The sequence below is a fragment of the Anser anser genome, assembly GCF_964211835.1.
Source record: "Anser anser genome assembly, chromosome: 4".
Classification (NCBI taxonomy): domain Eukaryota; kingdom Metazoa; phylum Chordata; class Aves; order Anseriformes; family Anatidae; genus Anser; species Anser anser.
This window is the reverse complement of record NC_139724.1, coordinates 5,671,025-5,696,723: the sequence shown is the minus strand read 5'-3', so window position 1 is coordinate 5,696,723 and position 25,699 is coordinate 5,671,025. Positions and strand designations below refer to the sequence as shown.

The 25,699-nt window shown below is 35.7% G+C and overlaps 1 protein-coding gene across 17 annotated transcripts in view; it reads right to left on the bottom strand.

The window, feature by feature from the left end:
- Window positions 1-25,699, bottom strand: part of TBCK (TBC1 domain containing kinase) — a 148,061-nt gene that overhangs the window by 83,432 nt on the left and 38,930 nt on the right. For all 17 annotated transcript variants that reach the window (XR_014584151.1, XR_014584152.1, XR_014584153.1 and 14 more), the window contains 11 exons: window positions 25,121-25,220; window positions 23,283-23,332; window positions 22,793-22,922; window positions 21,900-21,998; window positions 20,548-20,610; window positions 19,502-19,628; window positions 18,892-18,942; window positions 17,534-17,617; window positions 14,422-14,507; window positions 7,392-7,428; window positions 5,883-6,044 (listed from right to left, as the gene is read on the bottom strand). Coding sequence is in view for 11 of the 17 variants with exons in the window: in XM_083835508.1 (XP_083691634.1) it covers window positions 5,883-6,044; window positions 7,392-7,428; window positions 14,422-14,507; window positions 17,534-17,617; window positions 18,892-18,942; window positions 19,502-19,628; window positions 20,548-20,610; window positions 21,900-21,998; window positions 22,793-22,922; window positions 23,283-23,332; window positions 25,121-25,220 (989 nt within the window). In the remaining 6 variants the exon portion in view is untranslated. The remainder of the gene's footprint in view (window positions 1-5,882; window positions 6,045-7,391; window positions 7,429-14,421; window positions 14,508-17,533; window positions 17,618-18,891; window positions 18,943-19,501; window positions 19,629-20,547; window positions 20,611-21,899; window positions 21,999-22,792; window positions 22,923-23,282; window positions 23,333-25,120; window positions 25,221-25,699) is intronic.

Here is a 25,699-nt window from a genome sequence, read left to right as displayed (position 1 = left end):
ATATAATTGTTTCTCTCACACTAGAGAAACCCTGTTCCTTGGAGAATCATTTACTTTTGTGGTTTTCCAATAGCTACATCTTCAACTACACATTGCATCTTAAACCCACATGCCTGTATCTCACAAAGCAGAGTCCTCCACATTTCCGCTTCAACAATTTTACTATAGCTCCTCATTGCACTGGACCGCTTCTTCACCACCAGTGCTCTGGACTTTCTATCTGATGTTCTTTCTTTGGAGGTGCTGCCTAGCCTGAAGACAGCAGAAAGACACCTTTCTAAGCTGCACAGAAATAACATATGAATGCTCCTCACCCCGTAAAGTTTCAGAAGATGAGGTTACTGCAGAAACTAACCTACATATACCTGTATAAGAACACGTTTTATCCCATGTCTAGGCTTGGTGTTTCCTTATTCTCTAATAGCATCTGTTCCCCACCTTATAAGTTGGTGTACCTCTTCTCAAGTCCAAAATGAATAGCTGTATTTCAGTGATGATATCAGCATGGATCTCTGCAAGAATATCTGCTTGTCAGGCCCTACACTGCACTGATTCAGGGTAGAATTGAATAGGTCTTCAACTGCTTGCAAAGAGTTGTCTGTATCTGGATGCTTCATTCCTCAGTCTGTCTTTCTAACAAAAGGTGCCAGTGACTTTGCACTACTTGTACAGTGGGTAATGAATTTAGTAATCAATTTAAGCTACAGCAATCACCATGTATATTATGCAACTCAAAAAACTATCATACATACTGAAGTCAAGATGTTAACAACTATGCTATAAGAAAGACTGCACATTTTAAGGTAAAGTTACTTGTACAGTCAGCCCTCAATGCATGGCATGGCCATCTGGGTCGTAGATTTCTTGATACGAAAGATGCAGACAACCAAACAGGTTTAGTGTAGGTCAGCACTGGTCTGAAAGCAAAATCCTGCTTCTGTTGGTACCAAATCAGTAGTGCCACCCTTACCATTCTCATTTCCCCTGCCACATCCTCCTGTCGTATGTCAGGCTTAGATAAAAGAAAAACAAAGGTAATGCACAATGTGTTTGCTCTCTCCACATCACCTAAATGGCATAAGATTTAGAAAATCTCAGAACTACACAAAGAATTAGCAATGATTCTGGAGTTGGTTTTATTTGTTTGTGTCAAATAGTACCTCTAAATCTTCCCTGGTAATCACATTGTTCGAATGGAGTTTATACTCAAAGTAGCTCGTCAAACACAAGGAGAAAGAAGAAGAAAGAACAAAACAAACAAACAAAACACATGCCTTTGGGCAATAACTTCCTAAACAATCTAATTTAAGCAAGTTTTAGCAGTTGCTGAAATGTCCTCTTTGTGCAGCCCCACCAAGGGCTAGGATATTTGGTATTACAGCAAAGGGATTTTCTGGTGTTTTAGTTGACCAATTATTTTGTCAAATCCTTCAAATAGGTTTCCTAGTATACGAGAATATTGTTAGAACTAAATACTACTAAAGCACGTGAGAATTCTGAATGGCATATTCCTATAATTTGGAATAATAATGTTAACCACAAGATTAATGAAGAAAACTAAATCTCCTTTGCACAGTGACATGTATAGTTTCTGTTCCCCTTATAAGTATTGGTACAGACAACAGTTTACAGGAGAACTTGGTTAAAACTATGGTTCTCAAACACAGAAATGTATGCCTGAAATATGTTGAGGTATGACTATACCAAGCAACTTACAAGCAGAGGAAAGTGGCACACGTGAACACTGAAGGCTTTGCCATTCAGAAGCTGTAAGCCAAGAAATTCTGAAAAGGTGAAAACACCTGATGAGAGAATACTATTGATGGAAAAAGAAAAACAAAAAAGCAGAATCGGGACCATTTTTTATTTCCGTCTGTATAGAGAGTAAGAACAAGCATTTTGAGGAACAGTTTGCAGTGTTTTCCTTGATGTAAAAACTGTAATGTTACAGGCTCCACTAGCAGAAGACAGCACTGCCAAACCTAATTATTAACATGGCTTTTCACTACAGAAACACCTTCAGTGCTACGGTACGGTTATTTTTCTGACTGAATTCCTTATACACAGAGCCAGGAATAACTGTCAACTCTAGCAACTACAAGATTATGGAGAGCAGCAGCAATGATCAATTCTGGAATCAAAGTCTAATTTTATTCATAAAATTAAATCATACCCCTAGCCACTTCAAAACCTCTTTAGAACTGTTTGTTTTTGAAGATTTTTAGGGAAATTCCCAAGTTTTGTACCTAAACTTAGGCAAGAGTTAAAATCCTTATCCAGTTTCAAATTCAGTGCAACTGTCCCTCCAACAAGTAAATAAAACTGTAAGGTTCCCTGCATCACCGTCTCTATTCAGAGAAATTCAGATACATGGAGTTTTGAAGTGTAATGTTTTAATTAACTTTTAATTTTCCCTTCCTGGCCGGAGTTCAATTTTTACATGAAGCCACAAGCAAAGTATGGCAGTCATGAAGGAATATCTGTTTTCAATATTAACAAATTGAGATTTCCACTACAGATTCCAAAAATAGGAAGTGATATCCATTTATACAGATAAAATATAGTCAAGGCTTTGAGAGAAGCATTGCAAAGGGCTTTCAGAATCAAGTAATCAATACCAGCACTGTGCCCCTTCTTTTTCCCCACATCATTAACTTCTCTAAACAATAATCAGAACTGTGTTATGTGCACTGAACTCAACTGTGAACTGCAAGCAAGTGAACTGAAAATAAATTTGTGGGTTATTTTTTAAATTAAAATGTATCTTTTTAGTGACAGGTACTGTAAAAACAAGAAATGTTAAAAAAAACATTTCACAAATTTGCAAGATAGAAGTAAAGTAGCTTTATCAGTCTGGAAAGCAAGTCACTTTCACTGGCAGCCTGAGATAAGCCATTCTGGTGCATGGAAAGCTTAAAAACCACAGGAGTTTCAGGCTGTTGAGCAACAATTGATTTTAGATTTAAATTATTGCAGATGTTTAGAACAACATAATCTCTTCCTTGGGGTGACCCAATTCCACGTAAAGGTTGTTTGTAAATTACTTTTAGAAAATTCACATGCATGGTGCAGAATTTATTTTAACCAAAATAACGGAAACCCTGTTTGGAATATACAGGTGACAAAATGCAAAAGCAGTCAAGACATAATAGGAAATACGACTTGGGTAAGAAAGAGAAGCATAAGGCCATGGTAATTTTATGTTCAGAGAGGTTACTGATTACAGAAGTCTCAACTAGACCCATAACATTTCATTTTTAAGTCATGCTAGTGTCATCATCCATGCCTATTCCTTTTTCCCTTAGCAGTCAATTTATGATGTGCTTTGGATTAATCTCCCAACATTCAACTGTGTCACTGTTGACATCCAAAACATTGCAGACATCACAAACACTTTAAATATTTGTTTTCAGAAATTAACACCATCCTGCCAAAACGTTTCCTAATGGAACATCAAAGTTGACAAACAATAATCAGCAGAAAGCATACACATTGTAATACTACAGGTTTTAGTTATTTAGTTTTACTATATAAATAGATATATATTATGAGAACTAATGTGTTCTTACACTTGACCTCAGCATAAAGTACATCAGCTGTCAGAAAATCAGCTGGTTCAAGATAAATTGGAATATATAATTTAGAACCACTTAAGGGGAAAAAAATAGGAAGATATGACCTTAGGCAAGAAAATAGGTAAAATATTAATGAACCTGTATTTAACTAAGATAAAGATAATACATGGGGGAGGACAGAGACAATCTTTTAGCTTAGCACTCACCTTTCAAACCACCTGAAGATACCCCGTTAAATTTTATAATAGAATTTGAAATGACTGAGCATGTAGACCAAAACTGGAAAGAACCCACACTATATGGAATGGCCTATTTAATTTTCTTATAAATTGAAAAAGTAAAATAGCAATTGCGTAGTAGAAACTAAGCTGAAAGGTAGCAGAGAAGCAAAATTTTGAAATCTGGACATTTGTTTAATGGTATACAGTGAGAGACAGAATTTGTGACAATAGAGAAGCCACAGAGTTTCACCAGTGAGAACTTGCTGAACCTCTGAGAGACTGACTTCACAGCTATGAACTTAGATGCAGCTTGTTTGCTACCACACTGTAGGCTACTGCTAGCCCCTGAACTCTGCAGTTGTGGAGACTGCCACACTTAATAAGAGATTTTTAAGATTCAATGCTCTTCCAAACTCGATTCTCTCATTCAATTCTTCAGGAAAAGAATGACTTCTGTTTAAAGGAATTACTATTTGAATTACACACATGGTGTTAGAATACATCCTACTAAATTTATAAATGGCCCAGGAAATAAGCAAATGTTAAAGTTCTCTTAAGAAAAGGCCACATGACTAAAATCGTATCATCTCTTAACCAAAACCTATATCATGTTAGTGAGAACCTGGGTTGAGGAGAGGGGAGAAATACAAGATCATGAGCACGTTCTGCGTGCACTAGACTTCCAATTTGTGTATTATATAAATATTAGTCCATCACAAATGGAAACATCTTCCAGTTTACACTATTTACTCAGCTCAAATGCATGCTACTGCTTCCCTAGAAATACACTCAGAAATAAGAGCCAAGCTTCATTGCTAACTGCCTCTTTTTTTTTTCCTTTTTTTTTTTTTTTTTTCAAAATATGTAAGACTTATTTATATGGATAGGTCAACAACTTCCCACTGAACAGGAGGGCAGAACTTCTGAATGATTATGTGGCCTCCAATCTGATTTTGAGGGTTCTTTAGAAAGCTATAAGTTTCAAATGAACTGATCTAACATCAAGCAATTCTAATGGTATCTGTATCACTTTTCATAGTATATTAACTTTACCTTAGTTGTTTTCATAGCAACAGTTTAATTTTATGGAAGGAAAACTGTCCTGGTTCCAGTTAGGACAGAGTTAATTTTTCCTCATAGTAGCTGGTAGGGTGCTATGTTTTGGATTAGGATGAGAAGAGCGCTGATAACATGCTGATGTTTTAATTGTTGCAGAGCAGTGCTTACACCAAGGCAAGGACTTTTCGGCTTCTCGCTCTGTCCTGCCAGCGAGCAGGCTGGGGGTGCAGCAGGAGCTGAGAGGGGACAGTCCCAGGGCAGCTGACCCAAACTGGCCAAAGGGGTATTCCATACCATCTGGCGTCATGCTGAACAATATATAGGGGTGGCTGGCCGGGGTGGGGGGCCGGCTGCTCGGGGATAGGCTGGGCATCGGTCAGCGGGTGGTGAGCAATTGCATTGTGCATCACTTGTTTTCTTACACATTATTATTATTAATACTATTATCATTATCACTATTATTATTATTATTGTTATTATTATATTCCTGTCTTAATAAACTGTCTTTATCTCAACTCACCGGCTTCACTTTCCCGTTTCTCTCCCCCATCCCAGAGAGGGAGGGGGGAGGGTGAGCGAACGGCTCTGTGGTGTTTAGCTGCTGGCCGGGTTAAACCACAACAAAAACAGACTAGCACCAGCAGCAAAGTGAGACAGCACTATATAGAACAACACTTATTTCCTGCTAAAAAGCCCCTGCCATCTGCATTGTTTCTAGAAGTGGCATGTCTGTGAACGGTCACTCATGAATTATTTAAGATTATTCTAAATTTCACAAGGAAGTACTCCAACCTTCACACGGAAATAAAAATGAACTCACCCAATTCTTGCTATGACAACAAAAGGACTTCTATTAACTTCACCAAGCTATAGTTACGTAAACTCCTTGCCAGTTTGTGCAGGGCCTAAATCTAACATTATTTTGAAACACATGTAAGATTTATAGTACATATTCACATGAAAGCACATGGTTTCTTCAGCAATGCACCTGGGAAAACAGAAAAAGGGAAGAAAGCTTTTTCTATACCTGGTAAGTCTGAAAAAAGGAGAATGCATTCATTGAATCCATTAGCCAGAAGACGATCCCTCAGTTGTTGAAGTATAGCCACTCCTATACAGAATGGGAAGGAGGAATTTCCAAGCAGTAACGTATCCCACAAGTGAAAAATTTTATGCAAAGGGAAGACATCTGCATGACAAACAGGCACCACAATAAATAAATAAAAGTTGTAAGTTAATATAAATGCACATACACACACTTAAAGGAGACATACTTTCTTCTCTCCTGTCTTAGGGTTATTTCTTTTTTTTATCTGGGAGCAAGCAGGATTCAACCTGTTTAAATATGTTTCTTTTTGTATGTATATAGACTATTCTAGAAGTAAGCAGTACCTTCTTTCCTTATTAAGTACTTTGAAATATGAAGGTTTTCAGATTTCAAACACAAACAAAATTAGGCAATTTATTCTTCTTTTGGTACAGAATAATTATGCATGAAGAAATGCATATCAGTAATTTCCAATAGCATGAAGACATTAATGAGTGAATCAATAAGCTCAACTACCTTAAACTAGACAAGAAAATGAGCAGAATAGAGCAAAAATTGGCAGAGAGGAATAAAGGCCTATTAAAAATAGCACCATTTTACATATAAAGCTGAAGGTGGATCTCCTAAAATACATTATCCTTCAAGTAAATAGTTCTAACACTTTAATTCATTACCAAGAAAACTATCTTCTCAGTTTTCCAAAGGTGAATATTCCAAATTCTCATAAAAGGTTTAGAAGACTGGACAACAGCCAATGCTTTACAATCAAGATCTTTAGGAACTGCAATCACGTGAAATTCTTTGTCATTTTAGAGAAATAACCCATCAGCTCTTTTCATCTCGCCAATTTTTTTTTTTTTTGGATTCAGAGTGTGCCAATATTGACATGAAATGAAAAAAAAAAATAAAAAAATCAAAGATCTTTGAGGAAAGAAAATTACAAATTGCTTTCTAGACTTGCTTTACTAACTTTTCTGTCTTTCATTAAAAGCTGACCAAATCAGAAAGCTCTTTTTGTTCCAAGTATACATGCACAAATATTGCAGTAAAGCAGAATAACGATATGTTAAAGCGCAATAAGATAAAGCTTGTTTTGTTGGCCTTCAAAAATGAAGTTACTCTTTGTTAACAGGGTGGGGGGGAAGGTGTTTTAATTATTATTATTACTATTACTTTTTCCAGTATAACAGCTTCCTTTTTGCATTCCTTCAGTACTGCATGCACAGAATAATCCAGATCAAGTTTAATACAGTTCTTTTTTTCAGAAATAAGAAAACACTAATTACTGTCAAATAAGAGCGGAAAGTATAATGTGACAGACACTGTTGAGACTCAAGTCACAACACACATCCCTGCAAATTACAAGTGACCTGCTAAATGGCATACACACACAATCAATTAGGAAAGCTCTAGCTGAAAAAGTGAGAAAAGTTATCCTTAAGAAATACAAGAACAATTAATCAGAAAAAAAAAAGAAACCATACTCACGTGTAAACATTGTAAGAAACCAAGGAATCGCGTAGAGCTGCAAAAGGTGGGGGGAGGAGAAAAGACAAAAAACATGTTTTATTAAAAGCTAAAGTTCTTGCTTGGATCAATTTTTAACTATATTAAAAATTGCACAGCTTGGCAGGAACACATTTAAATGGGAAATAACTGCAGGGCCCAAACTGCTATGATACAACTTTCAGCCGCCAAAAGGTGTTCCCATGCCCAGAACCCCCATTCTCATCTCTTCCAAATTATTGTTTTGTGATGTTGTACTGGAAACAACGACGACCATCACTGTTAGCAGGCTTACGTTTGGAGAGAACACCAGCACCACCAGCAAACCCACCCACCCACCCACCACTGAAGTCTTAAAGCACTCAAGAACCTGCTATAGTAAACTGTCTCATTTCTCCCCTTACATCATATAGTGCTGCATGAAATATGACTAAGGGTGCTTGAACAAGCATAAAACAACTTTATGACTATAGAAAAAAATATTTTTATATAAATAATTACAAGTGCAAATCACAATTTCCAACAGAAGAATTTATAGGTTTATGGTATCTACATCTTTTGCCTTTGTTGATATTCATTATAACGTATACTTCTCAGTGAAAGGCAGCAAGAACAGTTTCATTCTTGTAAGTCACTTAAGCAAATACTCCCAGTTACTAACACCTTGAGCATTTACATTGTTCTAAAGTGACCCCTAAAGACAGGTGTCATCACAAGAATTTGAGGCTGCTTCAGTGCTTCTATTACTCTGGGACTAAGAACCGTAACAGATACAGAAAACCTTTCGGTCAATGTACTCATGACATTATATATATATATATATATATACACACACACACACACACACGATTCAGTATGTATTTAGAATAGCTACCCATTTATGACACCTTGAGAGATTCTTAATCTTTAATGAAGTACTTTGTGTGTTGAAGGCAATAGAATCTATTTTCATGAAACATCAAATTCTACAGAAGGTCCCTACAAATTAGGAATGCAAAGGCAAGACTACCATTGTTAAATTTTACTCAGCTGCATAGCTCATGTGCTCTTGTTTTCCATTTCTGAAGATTTACAGTTAGACATAAAGCTTAATATATTACTTTTTAGCTCATAAAAAGTGCAAATTAATCCTCCTATTATGCTTTCCCTGGAAGTAAGCAAATGAAAAGAGAAAGCATAATCAATATTATGTTAATAAATGACTACTTATTCCATAAACTCTTAAACTGGGTTATGGCACTGACAAAACGATGCACGCATTTGCTGAAAGGCAAATATGTCTATCAAGGCTCTCTCTAGATTTTATTCCCACACCTTCATCTGAGTATTTAATCGCATCTGAACCATATACTGTCTATAAAACTAAAGGTTTTGATGATGACTGCTTAGCATTTTCAATATTCACAAGGTTGTGTTTTGAGTTTTTTTTTTTAATTTAAATAAAGCTTGGCCTCCAACCCTTCAATTGATTTTAAGTGTTCAAAAACAAAAACAAATCATCTCCTGTCACCATTTCAGCCTCATTGTACATTCATACTGTTTCCCTGAGTATCTCTCTTCAACGCCTTCAGTGGATGGCTCCCTGCTGAATAATAACACCCTGTTCCCTGAAATATCCCCTGCAGTGATTGTGATCAGCTAATACCTGTTTACCTGCTTACTTGTATGTGATATATTGCTTTCTATGCAGTAGGAAAATACGCATCCCTAATAGCCTGAGGCTCTTCTTTGCTTTGAGGTACACATTATGTAGACATCATTTTTCTGAACTACATTACTTCCTCAGTATTTAAAAGCAATTACTTCCTCCTTCTCATACATTTGATTAAAATGTTTTACCAGAGCATATCCACTTACTCCTAATTTCATACACAGACACCTGTATCTTGTATGCATATACATAAAAATATACAAGAAAGACAAAATTTGAAATATTAAACAAATTTTTGGAAGGTAACAACGCAAAGCATCACTTTGCTCTAAACCATCCTCACCAAGCCTATCAATAGTAACATGAAAAGTAAGTCAAACTATCTAAGTAGACGGTATCAGTCTTGAATTGAGTATTGAAGAGATTTTGCTCTCAAATTTTCATAAATGTAATGTTCTAAGACAAGAAGGTCCAGGTAAACCTGAAGTGGTTATGATTACTATTAATAAAGAAGCAAAGAGACAACACTGGTATTATTATTCCACCATACAAATGAAACTGAAAAACAAAGATGAGAAAAAGAACTGCACTGACTTGAAGTCCTCAAATAAACAGGCTACCAAATCCTTTTAGTTACATGCCTTCACTTTTAATATATTATTAGTAAATACTGCCCTCTAGCAATCACTGGCCAGAACAGCATTTTGCCATTCTGTACTAACAAGCTGCTTGCTTGCTGTTTAGGTTTTCAACCCTTTACTACTGAACCAAGGAATGTGATGGGGTTTTATTCACACTTAACATTAGGTATGCTTCATAACTATGTTGATTTTATTCAAAGTAGCGTTTGAACTGCTGGAACAGCCTGGGGATAAGTCACATTAAAATAAAAGCCTTTAAAAACCAATACTTCGATTTTAGACTGAGCTTGAGATCAGCAATGCCATAATTATCATTCTGCTTTGCTAGTAATGTAGGAGCAATTCCGTGCTTTTAAGTAAGAAGTTGGACATCTCTTAGATATAAAGAACACAGCAGTGCCCTAACATCGCTACCAACAAGCTGAAGAAAACCACCATTTTTTTTTTTTAGTTAAAATTGAAATCTTCTGTCCTTCCACTTTGTTTCATTGTCAGTCCTTCCACTATTCTATATTTTATTTCCTAGCTGAAACTTCTCCAACAGTGCTGTGCTACGACAAATTCTGCTCAATACCTGAGACTGAAGACCCAGTTCAGTGTTTTTCAACAGGGTGAAGACCTTCATTTGCCCCTAATTAGGTAACACATATTTGACAACAGTCTTTTTCCCATTAGAAATTCAAACCCCTCAGAGACATTGACTGAAATCTTGATGAGAACCTCTTCCATGAGAAATTTATTGTTGCCTGTTATTACTGCCTGCATTATTTCATTTTTTGGCTTCTCTAGAAGCTGAGATTGAGATACAGAAGACTTGCACAGAAGTTTGAGATTTCTGTTGTAAAGACAATAGTTTTAAAAATACTTATGTTCAGAGGCTTTTGATTCAAAAGGCTTTTGACTCTTTTAGAAGGGATAGCAAGTTGAAAATGAGTGTTAATTTTTGTTGATGGGGATGGTACGGAGCATTAAGAAGCATACACAAGCATCTTGCTCTGTTGAAAGTCTGCAACAATAAAGTGGTTGACCTGTATGAACCAGGTGCACGTCACGAACATCACAAGGCAACTAAAGTGAAGCTGTGCACCTGGCTACAAGATAATGAAAATGAATTATTTATTATTGAAGATCTGAATTTTCAAAGCATCAAAAATGCCAACACTCTGCAAAAGTTCTTAAACGATATGTATATGCATAACAAACAAGTTTACCGTAAACCTCTAAGGAAGTTCACTCTCTACACCTCAGAACTACAGAGCTGAGATCAAGGTTAAATATCTACCATTTTAAAGATAACAGACACACACAATAGGGATAATCATCAGCCTCGTAATCTTTTATAGAAGAATTCTCATCTGACCATCTGTCATTCAATACAATATGTTATTTTAAACTGATAAGGCACCTGTCATATCTCCACAGATAATAAGAAAAAATTATAGATGGATAAAGAACTATTTTATGGTATGTATTTCATGCTATTTTCAGTGCTCAGACTTTGATATGTTTGTACCTTTCCTCCTCCATGCTCATCACTTACAAAGGAACTACCACAATTAATGGCAACATGGGGCAAGTATTCTACCTCCAACAGTTAGGTTGCTTGTTTGCTTCAGGAGAACATGCTAAAAATGCTGCAAGGGACAATTGCAAAATAGTTTGTCTGCCATTCTAAGCTGCTTTCTACATATTTTATGCAGGCACTGCCTTAAATGTCAGCAGAAAGCACTCACAAAAAGTATCATGCTTTTTTTTTTTTATTGAATTGCCCAGTAGCAATCCCAGATACTGAAAATCTGTTAAGTAAACCAATCTTTTTTTTCCCATGCTTCCCAAACTAAAAGACCATTTGACATAGCAGTATAGAAAGGTGGTAAAAACAATGATCCTCAGCTAAAAGGAATAAAACCCTGATCTTGCACCTTCATATTTCACTGCTCTGTCTTCAAAATGAATTCACATATACCTCAAGCCTACAAGGTGCCTAGACAATTCTATGCGTAACTGCTACATAAAGGTGCAAGAATGTTTAAAGGACTGGGGATGCAAAAAGAATGGAAATGGAGACCAATTTTGAACCTCAGATTCTACCCACCTACATGCACCTACAGAAAATTTGAAGAATGATCACATTCCTCACAAGATACAAATATCAGCAAGAAACCTCTCCCCCAAATTGACCACTAGGTAATCATGCAACAGAAGAGACAAACAGAGATAAAGCACTTCAATCACAGGATTTTTAATTCTTAGTTAGATGAAGCCCTATTATGAACACCTCCCGAATTATCACCAAAACCAAGCTAAGGTATCTATCTACCTGTGACAGCAGCTCCAGCAAGATGGTATTAAGTAACTGCAGCTAGACTTTGTCATCTCTTTTACTGGCCAGCTGACAACTGCATCTAGCTTCCATAATTTGCAGCTGAAAGCTATTTAGAATAATTTATGCCCCGTTAGTAACATAGCACACCTCCTTGTTTTTCTTCAGCTCAAAATGAGCTCAAAATGGTCTGTTATTGATGTCAGAATTATCCAGTAAAACAGAGAACAGATGCTATAAAACATTACAGAGAGTGGTGGAGATTATAAACTTCGGGAGAACAAGCAAAGAAGAACTAGAAGATTCACCGTACATACCTCTCTATTTACATGTAAATCACATAGCCACAGCAATGTACTTAATCCAGGTACCACATCAGGTAACTATATTCACAACTATTGAACCTTCAGCAGTGTTCAATATTCGGAGAGCTACATAACCTGAAGCAAATAGGAAAGGTGCCAGGAAACACAATCTTTCCTGCAGCGGGAGCCTGCGTTTCAATGATGAAAGATTAATCAGGGTTTACTTTGATAGGATTAGTACTCAAGCACGAAACTCTGGTTCAGATCTCATTACTAAAGTGCATATTCTTCACCTTGATGGATCTTGTGCTGTCTTGTTACAGGTAAAAAAAACACCTCTCTCACTAATCTGGAAAGCAGAATTTATTTTTTTTTTCCCAAATGACATGATTTAGAAAGGACAACCTCCCTTCAGAGGTTACTGTTAATTTTAGAATTGGATTTTTTTTTTTAATTACACCCCGATTTTGTAATTATTTGCTGCACTACCTACTCATCTCCTGTTCTAGACTGTAACACTTAAATACAAGGCTCACATTTGGCTACGTGCTCTCTGATGACTAGCACAACACAAAAACTAAAATATACAAAAATAGGTGATTTTTAACTATTCCGTTTGACTTGCATTTTTGAAAGTTTTCAGTGTGGAGAACTGTAACGGCATAAAGCAGCAGCTGCTGAAAGGGCAGCAAACAACCACGACAGGTTGGTTAGTAGCAGAAACGGAGACCTGTAGGATGGTCAGGGAATTTACAACTACACATCCTCAATGGAAATGAGTGCCCCAGACAACAAGAAATACAGAGAAATTGCTCTGGTCCCCACAGGCTACAGCAAATAAATATTGGGTGCATTTACACAGTGATGCGGCTAACTTGATTCTCCCACAGGAAATTAAATGTTGATGTTACCCATGTCCTTTATCTCCCCCCCATGCAGGCAGCCTTTCTACAGATGAATATCCTCCCTTCTTCCCACTTTCCCTCATCTTCATCCCTTCCTTCTTCAGATGTGGTTTATTAGCAGTACACGTGGCCTTCTAGAGCATCTGTTTATAGCGCAGTAGCCGAGCTTTATCTTTTGCTTATTTTAATGCCACATTATCTTTTAAATTTGTACCATAAATAACATTATTAGGTTAATAACACCTTTAGATGTGAAAGCATTTTTTTCCTCACTACAATCTTTGTAAACAGTGCTAATGAGTATCTGCCAGTCCCAAAGACAAGCAAATTCAACCAGGAATTGTGTATACCATGATTTTGATAGGCTTGGCCTTGCTGCTTTAAGTTAAAGCCTTTCCTAATAAGCATAATGCTTTACTGATAAAAGAACCTTTAGATTGACAGGAAAACAAACAAAACACATATATATTTCTTTTTTATGAAATAATTTCTATATCAACCTCTGACTTCAGTTTCCTTCTTCAATTTTCACTTCTCTACTCTTGGAGAGGAATTCTTATTGACAATGAAAATTGTTTCCATTGTCTAGTCTTAGGATTAATTTATAATTAACAAAATTTCTGTTATATTGCTCATGATACAGTCTTGTTTTTCATTTTTCTCTATCTTACAGGCTTCTTCCAGTGAAAGGACCCACCTTACACACGTGTTACGCTCTTGATTGCTAAGCATTTTTCCAAGATTTGACATATCTACAGATTAACCATCACTTGTATATATATATTCTTTGTTGTTTGCAAATTGATTTGTCTTTTGTGTTAACCAAAAGCATTTAATTAGTTTGTAGAAAGTTTTCTATTAGTCATTTATGGCCAGGTTTGTTTTGCATGCTAATCCACATTGTAAAGATAAAATTACTGATTAATCTTAAAATGTATATGTAAGTTAAAACAAGTGATTAGTAGTAATTTTATTGTATTTACCATGCTAACACAAGGGGAAGGACTGAGGTATATAAAACAATAATCAAAACTTCACCATTTTATCCACATACCCAACAAGGTCCATTAATACACAAGTCTCCTAACAAACTATCAAAAATTTTGAAAGGCATCTCAGCCTAATTGCCCTCATTTTCCATTTTTTACTTCCTTTGAACAATATTTTTAAGAATGCTCAGCACTTACATCTGGAATAAAACCAATGTCATTAAGATGGTTACTCAGCTCTGGATCATGGAATGCAATCATCTGGGAAAACACCGTCAGGTATTCTGAAATGACAAGCAAATTCAACATCACTAAAAAAATACATGCCAGCACATCTTGTTATTTTAATGGAGCTAAAAAAAAGCTTTTTTTTAAAAAAAATAAAAACAACAACAAACAAACAAAAAGAAAACACAAAATAAAACTGCAAGTGAATACCACTACTGTCCTCCTTATCACCATTATATTCAACACAGATGGAGAAACATTTGTCTTCCTTAATATTAATTTGGATTTTCAACAAAGCTTTACTTGACTCATACTCAAATTGTGATGTATACTTGGAATGCAAAGTTAAAGACTTTTCAGTATGAATATGAGCCACAGGATATCGATGGAAACACAGTAGAACAAGACTGTTTCTAGAATTTTTAAGACCCAATCCGAGTGAAATACAAAGTTTATACTCCTTTAATTGTGTTCTATGTAGTTTATTTTCAACAAAGGTAGATTTTGTAATCCAGAAAGTGTAGTGTTTAGTGTACAGAAACCGCTGTACACTAAACCACTGTGGTATTACTGCCTCAAAAATTGGGCATCTCAGGAGTGCCAGCCTCTCCCGCCTGAAGCTACATCTGTTAGGGTGCAGATGACCTGTCAGCATAACCACTGGTGAGTTAAGTGGGTTAACAGACCCATGCTGAGTTTTGTGCCACCAAGGCCAGGCTGCTTCAGAGGTTTTTACATCTTCTCCACCATGTTATCTCAGTCTCAAGACAAAGAAATTCTTATTCACATCCACACAAACTGGGGAGATGACGGAAACTATGCCTGAAGTTCATACCGCTACATGTGCTGACCTTAAATGAAAATACTTAAAAATTTCATCTGTAAGGTGCATCTTTTATCAGTTTTGCACCATTAAACAACCAGTCACCAGACGGGTAATAGCAAACCAGTAATTCTACACAATCCTACACATTCAGTTGTGCGCTGATGAAAACAATTTCACAATTAGTTTCCCTGAAGAACATTTATTTTAAAACGAAAATTCATGCCCATGGTCATTCTCTGCAGATATACTACAAGTTGATAAATACCATCTTTATTTGACCAGCTTCTCTCACGAAATATAATTACTGTGTGGGATTACATGGTTAATTAAGGGTCTAGTAAAACATATGAGCCTTCACAAAAAACTCACCAATTGGGTCCAGCCAATTGCTGCTGGTTGGAATTTCATTAAATGACTTTTTTGTTTGTTTTCCATAATTAAGTGTTCCATATCCAAACACCTTTAACTGCTCTTGCTTCCTATTTAATGTAAGGAAATCCATCTGATAAGCTTAGGAAAAAACATCTATCTTCACTGTTTAGAACTGGTCAGACATGAGGAATGCTGAACTCTGCAGTTTAAACAATTTCTTCTCTCAACCCCTATATGGAAGATACAAGGCAGCTAAAAGCTAAAATTGCAGTAGGCAGTCAAATGACACTTCTTGATGCTTTCTTCCTACCCAGTAAAGCAGGAAAATTATAAAGAATTTTCCCTTGAAATTGTGTGAAACTCTGGTGTTTGACTTAAGTCCCTGGAAAGGATTGTATCAGAATATTTGAAAGAATCCTAAGAGGTCCAGTCTGTCTGAGTATTTGATGACAAAAGATGTTGCAAAACAACTTGGAAATGCAAGCACTTCTTTATTTTATGGAATCCTACTGACCCGTACTTATAACTTCAGCTGATACTTTTGTAAAATTTTGATTCCTGTGGGTATCACAATAGGGAACCTCTAGAGAGAGAAATTATTATTTTATGTAAGAGTATACCCCCTTGAGAAAATCTTTACCAAGCTATTAAAGTCAGGAACAACTGATATAGTATACTCTTTTCAACTTTAGACCTTTACAGACTTTTTTTTTTTAGCATGCACTCTTTCTTTACAGAAAAAAGTACGCAAGAAAGTTGTCTTGAATCACTTTTCCAAACTATTCACTATTTTACACAGTCAGTTCATAGTGTCTCTGATCCACTGTCCTTCATATGTTGACTCTCCTAACCATGTTCAATCCTCACGTTAGCTCTCCCTCTACCATCCAATATTTAACTGCTTTTATGGCTAACCTTTTAGCCATAACTTAACTGGTTGACCAGTTCTTAATTTCCTTTCTTTTTTGAAGACAAAGAAATGATAGACATTGTTTCTCAAGAAGCTTCACAAGTTACATAGAAAAAAGAACTTCTTATGAAGAAACACAAGGACAGCAAGCCATGCTGAAACCCACTATTCAACAAACACTTATAACTGGTTGCATCTAAAAACATTCATTACCACCTGCTTTTTTTTTTTTTTTAAACTATCAAAGGCTTTTCAAACAGCTTCTGTTTTAAAAAAACTGTTTACAAGAGAAATTATCTTTGTCATCATGGACAGTGCCAAGGTAGCTTTTTAAGTCTGCACAATTCCTTCTTTGTGTCTCCTTGAAATTTACAATTAAAGTAAGACATTTAACCCCCAGCTGTTGTTTTCATTTGAGACACCTATGTAGCTGAACACTGAACTACAGAACATTTTTCCCCATGGCTCTCTAAGTCATGTCCTGTGTGGATAAACATTATTAGTTCAGTAAGAAAATCTCCTCATGTCTCAAGCTCTCTGAATACTGTAAAACCCATTTCCTGAGTAGTATGTACTTTGTACTGTTCCTCCTCTTCATTTTGCCTCATTGTCAAGATAGCTTCTGTAACGATATGATTTTGACCACCTGAAGGGTAAGTCTTTACCATCTAACACTGGAAAGGTTATTTCCTCATTTTACAACTTTGTGTAATCAACTGACTCTTACCCTGGATAGTACGTGGAGCTGTACTTGTTGTTTTGTTTTTTCTTCTGTGCAGCTTATAGTTTTTTTTACCTCGCATGAATCTTTACCTACTTTATTGTGTTCCCATTACTCTTGCACGCTTTCTTGTTTTATTTTAAATAAACTTTTTGAAAGACTTATTTTATAACCACTTGAAAAAGTGAATGTAGAAACGCTGACTTAATTCTGCCTCTTAGAAGAAATACAAAAATTAAAGAGATTTACTTACCTTGAATAACATGAGAATTATCCTTCAGAAAGAAGTTATACAAATACTTGGGTATGAAAGCAGACATGCAGGCATATGCCAGAGCTAAAAAAAAAAAAGAAAAGGATGCAACTACAGAGGTAGTATATCTAAAAAGGTATGTATATCTAAAAATGTTTATTATCAAGCAGATAAAAAGCATAAGTTTTTTAAATCAATCAATAAACAAAAATGATTGTACAGATACATAAAAAGGGCACATTCCTTGTTAAGAATTTTAAAAGCTCCCAATGTTTACCCCTTGATTAATTCTTGGGAATTTGGCTGAGAGACAGTCTACCTATTTTAATACAATTCTTGGCAATGGTGGTAGATCAGAGATTTTAAAAGGAACCTTAGTTAGAAATATGGTTTTGACATAAATTATCCAAAGAAAATATATATAGTTTATACATTATTATATATATATTTATATAGTATTTTATATATTTATATAAATATAAATATATATATAAATTTATATATTTATATATAGTATTTTATATATTATTATATATATATTTATATAATATAGATAAACAAAACATGAAGTTTATACCGAAGTGACATAGGATCACATTAGAAATGAATTCTGGTTTATGAATTTTCTGGCATGGAAACCACCATTTAAGTATCTGAGCCAGATGTATTCAATTAAATTAGTAAACTAGAACATGCAAGTGTGCATTTTTCACTATTATAGTTTGCTGCAATGGAAAGAAAACCAGGTTCTACAATCTAACTACAGGAACATGTCCAAGAGCAAGAAAAACCTGTTGACAGAAATATGTAAAGGTACACAGTAGGCATAATAAGAGTTACTGTCCTGAGAAACTAGCTTCCCCTCTCCCCCATCTTATTAAAAAGCTGTGTGCAAGAAAATAGAAATTTGGACTAGGCCTATTCTGAACAAATCACATTCTAAGATGATAAAGGCTGCGTATCTAAAGGTGGGCTGATTTTACGAATTTAAATCCATTATCAGCTTTTCTGAATGATGCTAGTCTGACAGGTTGTTAACAAATAACATGTTCATTGAAAAACACAAGTACTAGAGAAGCATTTATTGTTTTTCTATAGTTACTTGTACTTTGTATTACGTTTTCTTTATTGCGTTTATTAATAAATACAGTGTTTGAACCTTTTGCTTGAACAGTAGCACACCACACACTCTTTCTAAAAACTGACCGTTTCTTTTGACCCATGGCAACAAGAGCTTTAAACTTCCTTCATAGTTACAAAAAACTGTTGTCTGTTAGTAGGTGCACACACATCCGTATACAGCTAGATACAGATAACAGACTGTGCTTCCCTTCATCCCCAGTAGAAAAGGTACTCACCTTCATTGTTAAAATTCAAGTACAGGAATGGTGCACAAAGAGAATCAAGACCTAAAGAGAGAAGAGCCACAAAAGAACAGCATGAAGATCTATCTCATTTATTGTATTGCATAAGATGAATTCATTAACTTACCATGAAAATTTGCATACTTGATAGTGATTATAATACCTTCAACATCAGGCTTCACGCATAATGCTGAGAACAAGCGTGAAACCAGTGCATGAAAACAAAGAGGATTTAAAATTGTTAAAACTATAGCACTGAATTGATTATTCTGCCTTGGCTTTCAAGAAATGCAATTTACATTCTGAAGAACTTGCCCAGTAAGTTCTTCAGTGTTTGAACTGGAATAAGCAACAGATTTTTTTTTAAAATGAATTGATTGAAATTTAAGGAGAGCATAAGAATGAGGCGGGCAATTTTGCATTAAAAATTAAATATAAATTATTAGGATCTAAGTTTGCAATATAGGATCTAAATTTGCAATAACCCACAGATTCATTCTTCAAAAGAAACAAAAGGAAAAAATCCAAATAAGGTGTTTTTTTTTCTTAAGTTAACCATAGCTTTCCAGGTAATTATCTGAACTTGCTAACTAGTCAAACTCACCTTGCCAGTATACCAAATCAGGATGGGAAACAACCCAGGCCTTCAATACACGTCTAAACTTTGCATGACCCTCTGGTGATGACAGCAGTTCATCATACTGATGGCAACGAGGAATATCAACTTCAATCTGTACCACAGCCAAGCATACAATATAAAGAAATACATATAAGGAATCAAGATAAGTGGGGAAGTACTAGAGCAATCATTCAACACTAGAGGTGGAACTCAGCCAGACATTATAGGTCAGACCGCCACCAAAACCACAGTCTGCTTCCCCCATCACTCTCAGAAATGTAACTGAAAGGGGACAGGGCACTGACAGCTGCACTTAAAGATTAAAAACAGAGAGGGTTTGTTGGTTTGTTCTGTAATAAAAATAAAAATCAGATTCATGTTTTAAGAAGGGTTCTAACCATTGAAAGCAAAAAACAACAGATTACATCTATATATTTTTTTCTGACCCAACCTTTGGCCCATTTCAGGTGCTACCACCACTTTGTTCTACAGGGTAATCGAATCAGAGTTCTCAGAAAGCTGTACCCAATTTGATGGAAACTATGTATTCAGCCAGCTGATGGAATAGTTGTTGCTCTTGGTGTCTATTTACATTTGGTAATATTTCTTAGAAAACTTAATTAGTCAAGAAACCCATTTCTGTGGAGCACATTTTACTTCACAGGATCTCAGGGTACTTGGTGAAGTCCGGCATCAGGTCCAAAAGGCACAACAAATATTCAATAAAAACAGAATTTTCAACAACACATCAGTAAAATTGTTCGCTACACTTTGCTGTTGCTACAGAAACAGAGGTTCTGAAGTAAAAGAAGATTTCACTTACCAGGTGTTATAAGTCAAATTGAGCTAAACTAGTTGTTCCTATCAGTTCTGCAAGATTCTTGCTACAGCATGAATAAGGTTAGAGGACAAGGGAAACCTCGTAGTATGATCAACCACATATGCCATCACAAACAAATGACAGCCACTGGTGGAAAAGATCTTTGCATTACTCCAAGTTACAATATTTGGTCACAACAAAGTCTTCTTACCTGTCTGTCTGTAGGAATTGGTGTGTCTTTATCAATGGCATCGTATTTTGCTTGTATGGCACCCTAAATGTGGAAGAATATATGAAGTTAGAAAGCCCTTACTAATGTAAAGGCATATTATAACGTACACACAGATATACAAAAGCTGACTGTTTTTGTCAAATACTTTAGTTGGCAACTTTTTTCTGAAAATATATACTTTCCCAAAGTACAGAAAATTCTCACTGCTGAATTTTAACAAAAGCATCTGTATCCTGCTATAATTCAGGATATATAGACCTTTCTATGACATTCCCAATACCCTTAGTGATTTTCTGTTGTTTACATAAGAAGCAATATTCTTGATCCATTTTCCATTTTCAAGTTAACTGAAGATTTCAATTTAAATTAAGTAATTTACCTTCGACACTGCCAAGTGACTTTCACCATCATCTGCGTAAAGGCTTCCTATTAATTACTATTGATATTACCAATATATACAACATTTAAGTAGCCAGTACATGCCTAAATCCTGGAACAGGTATGCTAACAAGTGCATTTTAATGTTATGGGACAGGGAAATACTACCTTCATTGTACACATGGTAAGCTGATGAAGCACATGAACTCACCAAGCAGGGGCCAGGCCAGGCCCCTGACCAGCACTTATTTGTTTCCTTTACAGCTTTTTTTTTTCTCATCATATTATAAGGCACTCAGCTGATCACACCCTAAGCTAGATTTCCTAAAAAAACCACACCTTGAGATATGTAATCTATAAGAATCTCTTTGCTGCACTACTGAAGACTGCAAGCAGAATAGATGCAAAAGCTGAGCTGTTGAGCAATCTCTCTGAGGGGTCCTCATTTCTGGGACGTTCCTTTCTAGTAATCCTTTTGGGCAAAGGACACTTCATTTATTTATTCTCCAATCTTTGGAGGATGTGTATTGGCTAACAGGTGAAAAAAAAGATATATTTGATATTTTTCACCCTGATTTGCCCACCTGTCGCTGACTGGGGAAGAACTGCATTTGCCAAGAATAGTTAAAAAAAAAAAAAAATTAACTACCAGTTATATTTAAATAATCTCACAAGATTTATTGTACGGGTACTATTTTTCCAACCTATAATCAAAATGAAATATAAAGGCTTTCAAGTCAATATTCTCTGAAATCAAATAATGTCAGAGGCAAGAAATGTGCTTGAACATTGTCTTTGCTCATACAATTTCATGCATCATTTTCTTTAAAATTGAACTAATTCACCTGCCAAATCTTCAAATCCTTTCCGGCTTTCCTGTCCAACCTATTCCTATCCCTTTCCTTCCCTGGTCAACACTGGAATTTCCACAAATGTCTTCCCATTACTCTTACCTCAACACCCAACAGGGCAGCCCAGGTTATGCCTCTCAGGAGAGGAGGGATGTCAACCCTGGCTTCTTTCCAAATTTGGTTTTTCTTATATGGGTAGGCCTTCAAAGAGAAGAGAGTAATAGCAAAAACATTAACACATAACTGAAATGAATCTAATTCCAATCCTGGGAAGTTTTTTTCTACAGACGACAAACTGTGTCAGTCTGAACAGAGAATGCAAGTTTTACAACAAGCAAGTTTCATTCCTAAAAGGAAACCCTGGATGGTAAAGTATGGTTAGATATTAAAAAACCTGCTCTTTCTCATAAACGTATTCATGTGCTTTGGTATATTTTTGATATATAAATTTAGTGATACTAATTATTATTTTTTTTCTTAATTATATGTTTATACTCATATATCCAATTTTGTTTCATTTAACATTTCTAGTTTACGCCTTCCTAAGCACTGTACCTGTTAACGAGGTTAAGACTGCTATTGTTTTCCACTACAGTACTGCTTGGAAATGCAGAAATATGCACAGGTGTATTTACACCTATATTAGGTATACATACCCTATAAAAGGTATAAATCAGGGAATCAGTCAGGAATAACTGGAATAGTAAGTCAGGAAATCAAGGATGCGGGATTAGTTTCTTCAGTAAATAGCAGGTATTAGCAGCAGCTCTATTTTTATGTGCATACTTTAAAGGCTACTTTTATATTCAGCACTAATAAAGAGACCTATTTCTCATATTTTTATTTTCAATCTTGTTATATTTTTGTAAGGCATTCTCGCTCCTCTCCTTTGTGGTCTCTTGCATCTCTGCTTCCTTTTTCAATTACTCAGTCCTTCAAAAATCCTCTAATTAACAGACCAAATCCAATTATCCAGCATCAGAAAGATTCCATACCTTTAAGAGCCTGTCAAACAGGACAATTCTGTTTAGCTGATACTCTGTGTCCCTCTCCCGGATGATCAGAGGAAGACTGGCAGCTGCAGACAGCTCATTACTACTATTTGAATGAGGTAAAGTTGACTGGCTGGAAAAAGAATTAGGATAGTAGTAATAAAGAGCAAAAACCACAATTCATTGTGAAAAAAAAGAATACCCAGTGATGCATTTTTGAGTCAGAAACAAGTATAAATGGATATTTTTAAATATTCAGCACAAACAGTTGATTCACTGAACAGGAAAACAGGTTAGAATTCTCAGTTTGGATTCAGGGCCCTAAAGCCACTGGTGCAGAATGCCTTTCAGCTCTGACCAACTTTAAGAGCTAAAGCATGACATGCTAGGTTTGCTCTTGGAAGACGGCTGTCCAGCTGTACAACGTGCTACTCAAAACTAGTAACTCAAAATTCAGTCCCTTACATATATACAGATTTACACACACACTTACTCATCTTCAAGTAATGGATAAAATGCTTCCCCACCAACATCTTTCAGTCTCTGAAATGAAGAATAAAGACAATTCACAGTCAGAAAGCCGTTCAGAACTCACAAACAAATACTTAGTGGGCTCTGAAAACTATTACTTTACAATTCATTTACCAAGTTTAGTAGCTTGCTCTGAAATCTGTCTTAAGCATTAGCTCAGCTCTCAATCAGCAAAGAAACATATAGCCTTTAACACTAGAAAGTTTTACTAATAAAAACTATTTTATTATTATTTTTAAGAGATAATGGAAATCCTTCTGCCTGAAGAGAACTCTGTTATTGTGCACATAAACCTATTTACACATGCACACACAGAAAAAGCTTCTATGGACCATGGATTAATTGATCAATATTATTTACTATTTTATTTTCTTTTCCTTGCTTTTCGACATGGACTTCCTATTTAAGTAGCTGCAAAGCAACTGCAGAGCTTGGTTTTATTTTTTTAATCAGTTCAAAAGTTATGTAAATTTGAGTTCCTTTTAGGAGCAGCATCTTAAAGCTGCACAGAAATACAGACACTTGCTGGGAAGGTGACAGACAAGCGTGCCTGGACTCTTGCCTGAAGTTTTCAGACATCTTTGGTGCATCATGATTAATGTTTAATACCATCCTCCCTGCAGTGCTCTGTTTTGCAGTTTAATCCCCAACTTAAAGGCATACAGCACACAGCCTGTTCCTCCTGGGATTGACAGAACAGTTCACTCTCAGTTCGTTCAGACCTGATCCTCTTTTGATTTCAAGCATCATGCTCTGCTCCATGAAAAGTGTTTGAAGAATTGTGTAAGTTCAAAAAATTATTTCAACTAACATTGCAAGGTTCAGGCTTGCATCCTCCACAAATAAAACTGCAGTACACATTTACTGCAGTTTTATTTGGGGAGGATACAAGCCTGAATGCTGCTGCATTTATACACATAGGCACTAATAATCAAAATTACAGATTAAGGTTGTTTTTTTGTTGTTGTTTGTTTGTTTTTTTGGTGGCAGACATCAAGACCTCAGGAGTCACTTTCCTTATTAACCTCCATAGTCATATGGAAATGATTTTTATAAAGACTGCTACAGAATTGCAATTGCTACTATAAAAAGCAAGTTGTAAACAGTGCATCGTAAATTTCTAATTCTATAGCAATAAAGCTCTACATCTGTGAAGATACGTGAACAATTAAAACACTTCAGTGATGTATGCAGTCAATCTTGTAACCCATTGCTACAGCAGGTAAAATAAGTTCGCATAAGTTTATTATTCCACTGAGAGAAAACTGCATTACTGCATTTTGGCAAAATACTTTGAAGTGCTCTTTCAAAGTAGTTGTTTAATAGCTATGTATTCCAAAGGTTAGTATTAAACTACTAGAAATTTGACATCCAACTTTAAGGGATAAATATCTGAAGGAGCTGCAACTGAATTGAGCTGATCTTCTTTTGAATATTGTGAGCCACCTACAGACAGGAATTAAAGAATGCAAAAAGACACTCACTGTCCCAATTAGTTTAGCAATATTGCAGAATATCAGGTGCTACAAAATTATTGTGACTGCACCAGAACGAAGCACAGGTGATAAAAAAAATTAGAACAGAGAAGGGGGAAGATAAACCACATTTAGAAAGCTTTTACAGAAAAAGCAACTTAATAGCATAAATCAGAATCTAACTTAGATACCAAGAACTCTTCTTTCGGAATCATTAACATTGCCCTTTTGTAGAAACAGCAGTAGGAGTTGCTGTTCCATATTCCCTTTAAACAAATGTTTCTGCAGCAAAGACATAAGCACCTGTGCACAGAATTTTTCTTACATTTCGGAGCTGGCACAGCGACAAAGTCACAGTTGTGTCATCTAGGAGGGAACTTCTATCTCGTCCTTGCCCAAAGCTTTCACCATCTTCTAATAAAAAGCTTCAAAAGGGAGAGAAAATATATAATTCAGGTCATTTTATAACATAAGATTTGATTTAGAAAAAATATATCTTACATCAATCAGTTTCTTCTTTAAAACAAAACAGTAGCTCTTAGAAGTATACTGCATTGACTCTGCAAAGCATGAAACCTGCTATCAAGGGAATGTACAATCACCTTAAATTATTCAAACAGCTTTTTGTGTAAAAAGGCACATTTCAGGCTTTCCACGACTTTGGTTTGCACACAAAGGAAGACTAATGAGATATGAGATTAATATTCCCTTTTATTCCTTGAGCTGGCACAGACCAAGACTGCTATTTAATGGGAGAAGCAAAAATAAAACAGCACTGTCATTTGAAAGCCATTTCCAACCATGACAAAAAAAAAATGAGCAAAAATCCGATGCAGACCTGTTCTGTTGCAGTCTAAGGGATTAACAAATGCATCCAAGAAAGAGTATATAAGAATTGCCTGTT